This window comes from Gopherus flavomarginatus, chromosome 3 (assembly GCF_025201925.1).
Source record: "Gopherus flavomarginatus isolate rGopFla2 chromosome 3, rGopFla2.mat.asm, whole genome shotgun sequence".
NCBI classification, from domain to species: domain Eukaryota; kingdom Metazoa; phylum Chordata; order Testudines; family Testudinidae; genus Gopherus; species Gopherus flavomarginatus.
This window is the reverse complement of record NC_066619.1, coordinates 274,776,529-274,790,069: the sequence shown is the minus strand read 5'-3', so window position 1 is coordinate 274,790,069 and position 13,541 is coordinate 274,776,529. Positions and strand designations below refer to the sequence as shown.

The 13,541-nt window shown below is 46.8% G+C and overlaps 1 gene segment (V, D, J or C); it reads left to right on the top strand.

Annotated features, from left to right (window-relative positions):
• Positions 1-1,883: 1,883 nt before the first annotated feature.
• On the top strand, positions 1,884-2,261 carry LOC127047416 (immunoglobulin kappa variable 1-39-like). The segment is given in 1 exon segment: positions 1,884-2,261. A coding segment is annotated over 1 exon segment (378 nt).
• Positions 2,262-13,541: the final 11,280 nt, after the last annotated feature.

Here is a 13,541-nt window from a genome sequence, read left to right as displayed (position 1 = left end):
ACATGGGGGATTTGTACTATCACATCTGTGCCGGCAAATTGACTCCACAACACTCATTGCATATTGAAATGTACAACTGCAGGATTAAAAGGAGACACACAGATCACAATAAAGAGATGCAGCAGACTGTACCGGACTGTATTCCTCGAGGGAATGCATTAACACCTGCTTGGGCTGTCCTTTGACTAATTAAATTCAGTGGTGAAAATTTTGGATGGCCAGCCATTGGGGATACCTGCCCCACCCACCCTGGCCAATAATACCCATGTGATTCATGATCATTTCTAAGTACATAACCGACAACAAATAACTCACACAATTATCAGTGAAAATTTTGAACCCTAATTGACCACACATTTTTCCCCTGTGTCATTTGCACACAGTCCCCTTTAAACCATTAGTGAGAGTTGCCTGTTTCAAAGCAGACAGCATGAGCTGATGCACTGTACAGATGTCATTATACTTAGAACTACACAACACAGCTGCAGACACACACACACACACACACACACACGCGATCCAATAATATTCTCAGAAAAACAGATCTGTCTTTGCCCAGCAAAGCAGTTTCAGGAGTGAATAAACCATCCAGAGACAATAGGTGCTTAATGGCCTAAGGTCCTTAACAGTTTAAGACAGGACAGTGCAAATGCCTGACCACAAAGCAAACTACCTGCTATTAGTGTTCATCAGCAGTAAGTGTTGCAGCAGGCAGACAGAACTGTAGGGAAGAGCCCTTTGTTCAACATGCTGAGAGGCCAATGTTACAAGCAGAGGCTCTGTCTGGCAGCCTTGCCTCTGCTTGTTTTCCTGAGCTCACCAATGGCTCCTCCTCAAACCTGACCCTCCTTCTCCAGTTCCCCTCACCATACTATGGTTAGGAGATTTCTTTAACAGATACTTTGATATAGTAGGGGAGGAAAGCAGCACCCAGCAGAGGCATAACAGCTGGCTCCCGGCACATGCTGGCAATCCAGTTTCTTACTGCAATACTCCAGTCTGTCCTTGCACCATGGCCAGCTAAAGAACAGCCATGTCAGGTGGCCACAGAAGACATTATTGTGACCTCTGATCACATGCTGTTTCAGAGTCAGCCATTCCACATTAGTAATGAAGAGTCTCCCCCAAGCTCACAAAGGCCCCAAATAGGCAGAAAAAGCCTAATTATCCAAGGTGCTGAGCACCCACAGCTTCCGTTCACTGTTATGGGAGATGCAGAGGCTCAGCACCTCTGAAAATGAGACCCAAGGTTCCTTAACTCCTCTATGGTTAGAGCTCCCAAGCTAACAGACACTCCTTTGTGATAGTGTGAGGAATACTCTGATGGGGAGGCCAACCATTTGGATCACTGCTTTGCCTCAGAATGGTGAGGTGTGCGCCAAGGGCACGAAACCAGATCTGCAGAGAGGTCTGATTATGCTACCATCTCAGTCCTGGAACTATGTGACATCATTGTAACATACAACAGCAGCAGGAAATAAGCCAAATACTGACAATTCATTACTCTTTGTTGAAACTGAAGTGCAGTAAATTTACATGCATTTTGCATATAGTTTTTCTCTCACTGAGCACATATAAATATTTAATTTTCCACTGTATGGTTTATGAACAAACCTTTCCAGCTACTGTTAGGCAAGATGATCTCTCACACAGCACTTCTCTGGCTGTTGGTTCTCTGGATTCAAGGTAGGAAATTAAAAACGAAGAATTTGAAGATGTAATTTTCAGTGTGACAGATGTAAGAAATGCTGCCACTCTGATCCATTTAATTAATTTATTCAAATTGTGTTTCAGTGTCTGAGCATGTGTCATATTCAGCATTGTATCATTGTTCATTCCCTTTCACCCTCTCTCTTCATCCAGACTCCTCTGGGCAAACCGTGATGACTCAGTCCCCGGAATCTCTGGCAGTACCAGTGGGAGGGAGAGTCTCTATCAACTGCAAAGCCAGTACAAGCATTAGCAATTACTTAAACTGGTACCAACAGAAACCTGGACAAGCTCCCAAACTTCTTATCTACGACGCTAGCACCCTCCAGTCTGGGGTCCCAGCCCGGTTCAGCGGCAGTGGGTCTGGCACTGATTTCACATTGACAATCAGCAGCGTAGAAGCAGATGATGCTGGAGATTATTACTGCCAGAAGGGTAATGATGTGCTTCTCACCGTGATACAGACCAATACAAAAACCTTCCCACTCTCTACAGCATGCAAGGCAGTTACCGATTGCTGCAGCTATATCGAATCACCCTGCTGCCTGTGATATAAACCTGCCCCTGTGTCTCTCTTACCAAACCATAAGGCAAAGTTACCAATAATTCTCACAATTACCCATCACTGTCCATCAGTCCACCTACATCAGATTCACCAAATGCACCAAGGGTAGGAGCATGTATCAGCAGGACAGTATGTCAGACCTGTAATGAGCATGCCGTGGATAAATTTCACTATCCTGTCTCAGGCCAACAAAGTCCAGCCCCCTACAGAGCACAGCCACATAATAAAACTTCTCCTAATGAGCACATGAAAATTGTATCATCTGTGTGTGCAGATGATCAGGAAAATGCTCTCCCAAAGCCTGTCCCACCCAGAAGGAGAAAACGCTGTACTGCATTCAGCTGTGCAAACTATGTGCAACTTTTTGTAACCATGATCCCTGAATTGCCAGCCCTGGCCTTTCACAAATCATGAGTTCATGATCAACATATCATGACTTTTTTTTTTCTAAAAGTATATATATTGGCTTTTTCTTTGCCTTCAGGATTTCACATTTTCACACTTTTCTCCACAACCATGTGAGCTAGAAACTGGATCTTCCTATTTTGAAGGACAGTGGAGATTCTCACCTAATCATGTGATTCCCAGAGCTGGGACATTAAGAAAAACATCAACTATCACACTACTTTGCCTATCTTACTGTATGGTGTGAGGGGCAGCCAGCATCGCTAACCTCCCCCTGGTGGATGTGGAGGGGTTAGGCCTATGCCGGCCCTCTGCACCAATTTAGCACAAGACACCTGAGGATCTCAAAGCACTTTACAAACGCTGATCAGAAAGGCTGTAAAAAAGTTGTGCCATTTCTGGTTCAAAAGTTGCGGCCACAGTTTGGTAAAGTTACAGTTTTGGTTTTGTCACCTACACATAAGCTCCAGCATCTTCTTCCAAGGCATGGGTCTGCTTGCCAAAGGATGATCTTGTCAGATGCGCATCCGATGCTCCTGGAGGGTGGTTGCAGAACCAGACTCAAAGTTCTCCGTCTTCAGAGTCTGTCTTTATAGGGTTTCATCCTCATTCAAATCTACAGGGTTTGCTTTGTCATGCTGCTCTCATGGTTGAAGTGATAATCAATCACTGTTCTCATGTTTGAAGTGATAGCTCATCATGCAGATGGCCCAACAGTGATGGCTTGTTGTTATCTTGTTCTTCAGCCCCTTCGTCCTTGGGGCAGTTGGGGGTGGATTCCAGTTTGCCTGTGGGGTCATCTGGTTATCTCCATCCTGCGCATTCTGCAGCTTAATGTTCCTGGGTAGTTATTATTTATTAGGCTGGCACTTCAAGCTTTTATTACTCATTCAAACGTACATTTACAGTCACACCCTATTTCACTTAACATAACTATTCTCAAATCATTGGGGCATGACAGACTCCAATGAAACTAGCCGTGCCACTTGTCACACATGAAAAGAAAACAAGCAAGATAGAAATGTAAAAGTGGAGGAACAACAAATCTTGTGCTTGAGTTTAGAAGCAAACATTTGGAACATGTTATCTTATCACTTTTAGGACAAACTTTGTCTCTGAATGTTTTTCTACAATTAGCTCAGACCTTGCAAACTGGCAGGCCTGTTTCAATTAGCACAAACTCAGCGGGCTGAGAAAGCAGGCCGAGAGACACATTTATTTCTAATGGTCAGGCCAAATCCTGGGGTCTGTTTTGGAGTCACTCTTTCTTACATTTCCCATATCAGAAATATACCAGTTATCAATCTAGTCCAACACTGCAAGCTGGGTGGCATTGCTGGGGAACACAGCTGAGTCTGGCTGTGTCTGGCTCCCTCCTCCACAGCCACTTCACCCTCACCTCTTCCCCCTTTATCGCACTTGCTCACTCCCTGGCTCCAGCCCTAGCTCTGCATGCAGGCACTGGGGATGGACCCTCTACCACCAACTCATGGACAGGGCTGACTCGCAGAGCTGGCTCCACCTACGGCACCATGCTGGGCACCACGGACGTACCGTGCCACCACTTCCGGGCTCCAGACATTCTCCCTGCTTGTCCTGCTGTTGGGCAGCCAGGCCACTCAGCACCAAGCTGGCCCTGGCACCTCTAGACATGGAGCTGTTGGGTCTAAACTTTTGGTGAACTTTGGGGAGCCAAAACACACCCAGACTGACTGTCTCTGCATAATCCTTCCTGAACCCTTTTGAACAAAGCACTGACCTGCAAACTACTCATGACACCCCCTTTCCCTAGTAGCCATTAGCCTTTATCTCTATGCATTTACTTGTTAACTTGCTTTTCCTGTAAAATCTTGATTAATTATGCAGTACCATTATCTTTTGTTAATCACTTTGTTTACTTCTGTGTATAAATATTGATGCTCACCCCTAATAAAGGGGCCACACTTAATCTAAAGCTTTTTAGAGCTAAGGATAGTGTGAGCCCGTTGATCAACGCATTGGTGTCTGGTCTCTGACAGAATTGTGTGCCCCATACCAACTCCGCACGAACTCGGGTGCTGGAGAGGTGAGTGAGGACTTGCTTTATTACCTAACAATTTGGGGGCTCGTCCGGGATTCCTTCTGGTGCGGTACCTCTGTCCAGTGGTCAGACCACTCATATATGAATTGGCAAGGCGCCACAGGAGATTTCTCCCAGCCAATTCAATATTGAGGGGTCGTGTATTGGACAGCAGGGTAAACGCCAGTTGGAGGGCTCCTGTCAGACACCATGGGTCAAGGGACTAGCGTGCCTCTTGAGAGTCCGTTGGGAATTGTAAATAAGTTATGGAACGAAGGGAAACTCCCAGTACAGACAGGAATGTCTAGGAAGAAGTTGTACACACTATGTGTAAGGAATTGGACTGGGTATACCGCGGTATTGGCCGACCCGGAGATGAGGTGGCCTTCGTATGGCTCTTTCGAACAGGCTGCCTTAAGAGGAGTAAAGAGCCAGATCGAAAAAGACCATCCGGGACAGTTATGTTACTGGTTTTGTTGGGACACAGCAGCAGAGCTGTGGAAATCTTTAAAAATTATGGCAGTCAGGTACTCTCCCGAGAGTGAACCCCCTCCAGGTTATTTCGATGAAGGGTGTAGACCACGGCGTGTTTTGACTCGTCAGCTGGTCCCTTCTGCACCTGCCCCTATTCCTCCGCAGGGGGACTCTCTCCATGTAGCAGAGGGGAATCTGCAGAATCCCAGATTGGAATTTCTGCAGAAGGATGAGGAGGAAATGGAGGGGCAAACCTCGGGAGGAGTAGTTACTAGGCTAATGTCCAAATAGATACAGCAGGGTGCATGCCCCCCCCCCTGAGGATAGCCCAGAGGATGTCCCCGTCAAATCTCTTGCAAGTAATAAAAGTATAGTTAGAAAGATGCCTTTACAGGTGCACCACCAGCTCAGCCCATTCCCCAGGCCTGGATCAACTACGGAAAACAGCAGCAGCCGCAGCAAACTCAGCCTCCTCAATGACGGTACCCCGGGGGCGAAGACAAACAATGTGATGGTCTTATTTCCTTAATGTCTTTAGCCGGCTCCTTTCTCACTTTCTCCCCTCCCAGCAAAGAGCCTCGTTTAACCCTTTCAGTCCAGGGACTGCCTGTCTCTTTCCTCATTGATACTGGGGCTACTTTCTCTCTTTTAAATCATGCCCCCTCTCCCTGGCTATCCTCTGAGGTTAAAACTGCGACTGGGGTGGAGGGCAACCCACAGTCTCTGGGACTCACTTTGCCTTTGAATGTTATTTATGCTGATAAATGTTTTCCTCACCGTTTTCTTTTTTCCCCAGCTTGTCCGATCCCTTTGATGGGCCGGGATTTACTCTGTAAGCTTGAGGCTACTTTAACCTGCACTCCTGAAGGGGTAGGATTATTGATGACAGTGTTAGGAGATTCGGCCCCTACTCAGGGTAATTGGGAAACACCCCCCTCTCTCTCCCCTGACCTCACTGACTTGCCTTCAACCCTCTGGGGAATTTCTGACACTGATGTTGGCCTGCTCCTTTCGGCAGAGCCCGTAAGGATTCAGGTGAAGCCTTCCTTAACCCCCCCGTCAGTCCCTCAATACCCCCTGTCGCTGGAAGCCCGGGAGGGCATCCGCCCCATTATCGAGGGATTCATTGCACAAAAGCTAGTCCGCCCTCAGCGCACTCCCTGTAACACCCCTATACTGCCTGTCAAAAAGCCTCCTAAAAAGGACGGAGACCCTGTTCGTTGGCGCTTTGTACAGGATCTACGAGTTGTTAATCAGTATGTGGTCCCTCTTCATGCAGTAGTTCCTGACCCAGCTACTATCATCAGCCAAATCCCCTGGGATGCTGAGTGGTTCACTGTTATTGACTTAAAATCAGCTTTTTTCAGCATTCCTGTGCACCCAGACTCTCAGTATCTCTTTGGTTTCACCTGGGAGGGACAAAGTTATGTCTGGCAACGACTTCCTCAAGGCTACAGAGACAGCCCCACGATTTTCAGCCAGTGCCTCCGCCACGACTTGGAAGGTTTCACCAGTCCGCAGGGATCCACATTGGTCCTATACGTAGATGACATCCTATTAGGTAATCGCGAAGAAGCTGCCCTCCGCATCGATGGTAAGGCACTTTTATTATACCTACACACCAGAGGCCACAAGGTAGACCCTAAAAAGATTCAGTGGGTCTCACAAAAGGTCCGATATCTGGGCTTCCTGTTAACCCCAGAGGGAAGACAGATGGACCCAGCCCGCATAAAGACTATTCAAAACTGCCCTCTACCGAACACCAAGAAACAACTTCGAGGTTTCTTAGGATTAATTGGCTTCTGTCGCCCCTGGTTGCCGTCCTGCGGGGAGTTAAGCAAACTGCTCCACCGACTCACTGCTAACCTTGCTCCTGACCCTTTGCAGTGGTCCCCGGACACTATTCAAGCCTTTCAGTTACTCAAGGACAGTGTGGCCTCCTCCATGTCTCTCCGCCCCCCCAATTACAGCAAACCCTTTCACCTTTTTGTCCACGAGAGGGGCGGAATTGCTAGTGGTGTCCTTACCCAGCTGAGCGGGTCCCACCATTTCCCGCTTGCTTTTTACTCTCAGCAAATCGACCCTGTCGCTCAGGGAACCCCATCCTGCACCCGGACTCTGGCAGCAGCTGCCCTGCTGATCACAAAGGCAAAGAGCCTAACCCTGGGTCATTTTACCACGGTTTGGACCTCTCATGCCTTGTCAGCCCTTCTGCGTAGGGGCACAACCCAAGTCTTTTCGGCCCATCGTCAGCAACAGCTAGAGGCCGAACTCTTAGAAGACACTAACCTAATTTTTGAAAGGTGTGGACCCCTTAATCCAGCTACCTTGCTTCCTGACCTGCCAGTCCTCCAGGATCAGCACGACTGTGTGAAAGTAGTTTACAGCATCTTACAGATAAGAGACAACCTGTTTGATGTGCCACTGGACAACCCCGATTGCATCCTCTTCTCGGACGGAAGCTCCTTCTATGTTAATGGCAAGCGTTTCACTGGTTATGCTGTCACCTCTGAATGGGACATTCAAGAGGCCGCCTCACTGCCAGGCAACTGGGAAGCCCAAGCCGCTAAACTCTATGCCCTGGCCCGAGCTTGCCAGTTGGCCGCTGGTAAGACCGTTACCATTTTTACTGATAGCAAATATGCTTTTGGAGTTGTGCATTGTCATATCCACCTCTGGAAGTTTCAAGGTTTCCAGACAGCTGCCGGTAAACCCATTCAGCACCTCCCCCTCATCCACAAGCTTTTGGACGCCCTCCAAAAACCCTCTGTCCTGGCTGTAGTTCACTGCCGGGCCCATACTAAAGATAGTAGCCCCGTTACCCGTGGGAATGCCCTGGCTGACGCCTCCGCTAAGAAGGCTGCCACCTTACCTTTAGCCATGCCCATATTGGCTATTACAGCCTCCTCCTTTACTCCACCGCACCCCGTACCAGTACCCGCTACTGAACTACAATCGTGGGAGAGCCTCGGGGCCACTCTGGTCAAAGGGACCTGGCTTATGCCAGATGGCCGAGCCTGCCTCCCTCGCTCCACATACCCCGTGGCAGTTCGCTGGCACCATGATAAAGGGGGTCACTACGGCACGCACGCCCTCGTGGACACCATCGCTCGCTTTTGGTATGCTCCAGGCATTCAACCCTATTGCCTATCAATAGTGAAAGCATGCAGCACATGTCAGCGTAATGGACCTGCTCCACCTCTTAACAAAATTAAGGGTGGAAGACCTCCGCCTGCTGCTCCATTTCAACATCTTCAAATTGACTTTGCAGATATGCCAAAGGCTTTTGGAAAAAAACACCTCCTTGTTTTGGTTTGCCCTCTGACTTCCTGGGTCGAAGCTTTTCCTACTGCTAATTGTACTGCTGCCACAGTGGCGAAGATTCTCCTTAGAGACATTGTACCCCGTTTTGGCATCCCTCTTGTGCTCGACTCAGATCGCGGACCTCACTTTACTGGTCATGTCCTTGGCCGTTTAGAACAAGGACTGGGCATTTCACACTCCTTTCATACACCCTACCACCCCCAGTCTAGCGGGAAAGTTAAGCGTATAAATAGGAAACTTAAGTTTACATTGGCTAAATACTGTCAGGAAACAGGATTAAAGTGGCCTCAGGTACTTCCCTTGGTCCTGTTTCACCTTCGTACTCGCCCAACCCGCGCATTGGGATTATCCCCCTTTAAACTGCTCTATGGACACCCCCCTTTCAAAGGCGGGGCGCTACCACGTGCTGATGTTTCACTATTGGGAGGGGATCATTTAACCGCGTGTCAGTTTCTCTCCCTACAGGCTCGCCTCCGTACCCTTTGGAAAGCCTCGCAGTTTTCCCAGACCGTGCCGCTGGAGGAACAGATCCACCCGTTCCAACCAGGGGACTTCGTCTGGGCCAAAAAGTTCGTTCGTGACGACACCCTCCAGCCAAGGTTTACTGGACCCCACCAGGTTCTTTTAACAACCCAGACTGCAGTGTTCCTGGAAGGACGCAAATCTTGGATCCACCACTCCCACGTCAAGCCATCCGTAGTGGACCACAGTGACGGACCAGCAGCTCTTGTCACCACTGAGGACACTGCCTTCGACCAGTGGACCAGCTTACCTCTCTCAGACATTAGACTTAAATTGACTCGAAAAAAATGAGAGGACCCTTTATTCTGACAACTGTATGTTTTTTTATGCTTTTTTAGTTTATTTTCTGCTTATGAAGAATGCTGTGTTTTTGTAAATGACACCTACTCTGACACTTTTCAACGTACCAAACACCTAAGGGAAATGGCTAAAAACTACTCCTCTGGCCAGCCACCTTATGATTGGTGGGGAGCCTTATGAAATTGGCTGCCCGGATTTGGGTGGGTTAAAAAAACTCTTGGTGGGTGTTGTTGGGGCCATAGTAGTCCTTATAATACTGTGTTGCTGTATTCAGTGTGTCCCCTCCCTCATAAACTCATGTAAGTCAGTTTATTCTTTTCCCACTTCAGCTAAAAGCCTTACTCTCTTCGAATTGGCCCAGGCTAAAATTGCCAAGCGGCCCTTGAGATCTTGAAATAGGGTGTAGCTTTTTGATTAATAGTTATCTCAAAGCTACAAATGGAGGAATGTTGGGTCTAAACTTTTGGTGAACTTTGGGGAGCCAAAACACACCCAGACTGACTGTCTCTGCATAATCCTTCCTGAACCCTTTTGAACAAAGCACTGACCTGCAAACTACTCATGACACCCCCTTTCCCTAGTAGCCATTAGCCTTTATCTCTATGCATTTACTTGTTAACTTGCTTTTCCTGTAAAATCTTGATTAATTATGCAGTACCATTATCTTTTGTTAATCACTTTGTTTACTTCTGTGTATAAATATTGATGCTCACCCCTAATAAAGGGGCCACACTTAATCTAAAGCTTTTTAGAGCTAAGGATAGTGTGAGCCCGTTGATCAACGCATTGGTGTCTGGTCTCTGACAGAATTGTGTGCCCCATACCAACTCCGCACGAACTCGGGTGCTGGAGAGGTGAGTGAGGACTTGCTTTATTACCTAACAGAGCTTTGCCTGGCGAGCGGGGCTGTACTTGCAGGCAGTGGGGTGTCTCACATTTGGAGGAGCTGAGCTTCCCTAGACACCCCCCACCTATGGAAGCTGGGCCAAATTTGCATAGTGTTGTGACCCTGGGCACCAGGTCATAATACCACTCAGTCAGGTAGATTTGGACTGGCCGCTCCTTCTCAGCGAGTGGTGTTCAGACCTGGGATCACAACACAAGTAAAATTTGTGGCACCAATTAAAAGCTGCAGTATCTGTTAAAAGTTCCAGTTTCCACAAAAAAAACCTTGTCCCATGATTTTCTTATATCCTCACCAGCTCTCTGTCTAGTCAGAGCAGGAGGCCAGGATCCCACCCACATGGGCTACTTTGTATATCAACTCCCCAGTGCCGCTGCCCTGGTGCTCTGGGGGCTATAGCATTTTTTGTTCCACTCTCCATGGTTTACTGAGCAGCAGCTGCCAGCTCAGATGTCCCAAGATGTTCTCCCAGGCTCAGCCTCTCTGGTTACTGGTGCTGTGGATTCCAGGTAGGAATCAGAACTGGAGGGCACTGGCTTAAAAGCACAAAGATCCACCGATATTTTAAAAATATGAATCATTGTAGCTAGATTGGCTATTGAATAACCTATTCATCAGGTTATGGCTAGAATATAACTACTGTGAACATGTTGTATTATATGATGCACTTAATGCCATTATCTAAAGATGCAACTGTCAATCATTTATTAACACACAATATTGCTGACTATCAGTGACCTTTTATCTGTATTTATTTATATTTTATAATTAATCCAGACACCTATGGGCCCATCACTATGACTCAGTCTCCAGGACAAAATGTCACCACCAGATGTACAGCCAGTTATAGCCTTGGCAGCGACTGTCTCTTGGTACCAAAAGAAATCAGAACAAGCTCCTGAGCTTATCTGTTATGATTCCTCCCCTGCCTCTGAGGTCCCAGCCCAGTTCAGCGGCAGCGGGTCTGGTACCAATTACACTCTCACAGTCAGCAGCGCTGAAGCCAATGATGCAGCAATTACTATTGTCTGCAGGCTGAGTGCTCACCTCTCACGGTGATACAGACCAATAAAACAACCTCCTGGTTCTGGAGATGTGAGTGCTGCTTCCTGCAAAGATCATTACACTTTCAGTGTAGCTGCTGCAGCCTGATTTATCAGTGTCGAGAGCCCCTTGCTGCAATCTTCTCCTTGTCTCTCCTTTGCTCCTCACCAATAATTAACCAACCATTTACCTTGGGAATCCCAGTACCTCTGCTCTAACGGGAGCACCTGGTGGCCTGGAACAAACCCCCAGACCCAGCTCGAATTCTGACTGTGCCAGTGGAATCAGAGTGCTGTTTGGCTGGGTGTTACCAGTTCAGAGATAGTTAGAGGTACAAAACCTCAGCCACCCATGTCACATTTATTTATCACTATGTGGTTCCCACCATGACATAAGACACCAGATAACAGTTGCGTTCCTGATGTTCTATGGCTGAGAAGGGCCAACCCTTCTAGGTGCTGAGAGGATTGTGTGTGTGACTTCAATTCCCACTGGAGTCAAAGAGAATGGAGGGCCTCTTATCTCCTCTATGGATCACGTCACAGTCTGTGACAAATTAGGTGCCATGGTGGTGATGTAGTGGAGAATACTCAGATGGGGAAGCCAGTCACTTGGCACCACTGCTTTGCTGAAGAAGGCAATGGTGTCCACGAAGTCATTACCCAAATAACCTGGACAGTTGTGACAGTCAGCAGCGACCCCCTAACAGCTAGTAGCCTTACAATAGCTGGCAACCATTAGGAGAAATTGGACACCTCATGGACACAGTAGCCTGAACTTTTGAACTGTCTACCCTTATCAGTTTTGAGGCAGTTGAAGCTGGTCCTAAGCTGGTTTTTGCTGAGCAGATTGCAGAAGCGCAGGGTTTGCTAACCACCAATCAAATGCTAACATGACCAAAGCCTGTGTGTGAGTGTCTATAAAAGATTCTTGGTTTTTGTATGGAGTAGAGTTTTTTGTACCAAGGTACAGAACTCTCCTTTCTTCTGCAGAATAAAGCAACCTTTCCTTATCCCTGTCTGGCTATCATTGGCTCTCAGCTAGGCGTACCCGACATTTCAGTAACACAGTGGTCAAATGGAGTATGCTGAAACGAAAGTGCATGTCCAGATACTGAGGGCACAGCATGAATGAGTATTGAGTGGAGACATGTCAGATCAGTAAATCCACATATAAAATTTAGGCATCTGTCTATATTAGCATCCACATCCTACAAGTGCATAACCTTAATTCTAACAGACAATAGCGGCATGAAACTAACAGGCTAAATATTAACATCCCGAATCTCTGCCCTGGAATTAAAGTGCAGGACATTTATATGTATTTTGGATATTCCCACATGGGGGGACATTACCTAGCTGAGCTGCTAAGTAATTATAAATGTTTTTCCTACAGAATAATTGACAAACCTTTTCAATCTTAAACTGTCAAGACGATCTCACACACTTCCCTTCTTCGGCTGCTGGTTTTCTAGATTCAGGGTAAGAAATAACGCAAGGGTTTGAATGGTATATAATTAATAGAATAACATTTTTAAAAGCTGAATAATTCATTTCATATTTTTGTTGCATTTTAACAAACTTATATTAGCAACTTAAAAGTGTAAAGCGTGGTATAGTTATCATACACAACATTGTATCGTGGTTCGATTCACAACCCATTGCTTTTCCTATGCCTAGACTCCTCTTTGCAGATTGTGATGACTCAAAATCCAGAGTCCCTGTGAGCATCAGCAGGAGATAGAGTCACTATCAACTGCAAAGCCAGGACAGACACTGGCACTTGCAAACACTGGTACGAACAGAAAACAGGAGAAGCTCCTAAACTTCTTATTAATGGGGCTTCCTCTTTGCATCCCAGACAGATTCAGTGGTAGTGGTCTGGCTCTGATTTCACTCTCACCATCAGTAGGATTGAAGAGGATGATGCTGGAGATTATTACTGCCAGCAATGTAGCAGCTTTCCTCTCACAGTGATGCAAAGCACTTCAAAAACCTCCCTGCTCGAGTTGCCATTTCTTCCTTGTACAACAGTTTAATTTTAAAATTTTCTGTCCAACTTGAAAGAGGAGAGTAATTTACCCCAGTCTAACAGATGATAAAGAAACATAACACTGAATTATTACCCAAAGTGTTTAGCTGATCACATAGATATTTGTATTAGGAGTCCTGAAAATCTCTTTAGCTTTATCCCACCCATGAATCCGAGACCCCGATTTCTCTTTTAGTGCAAAT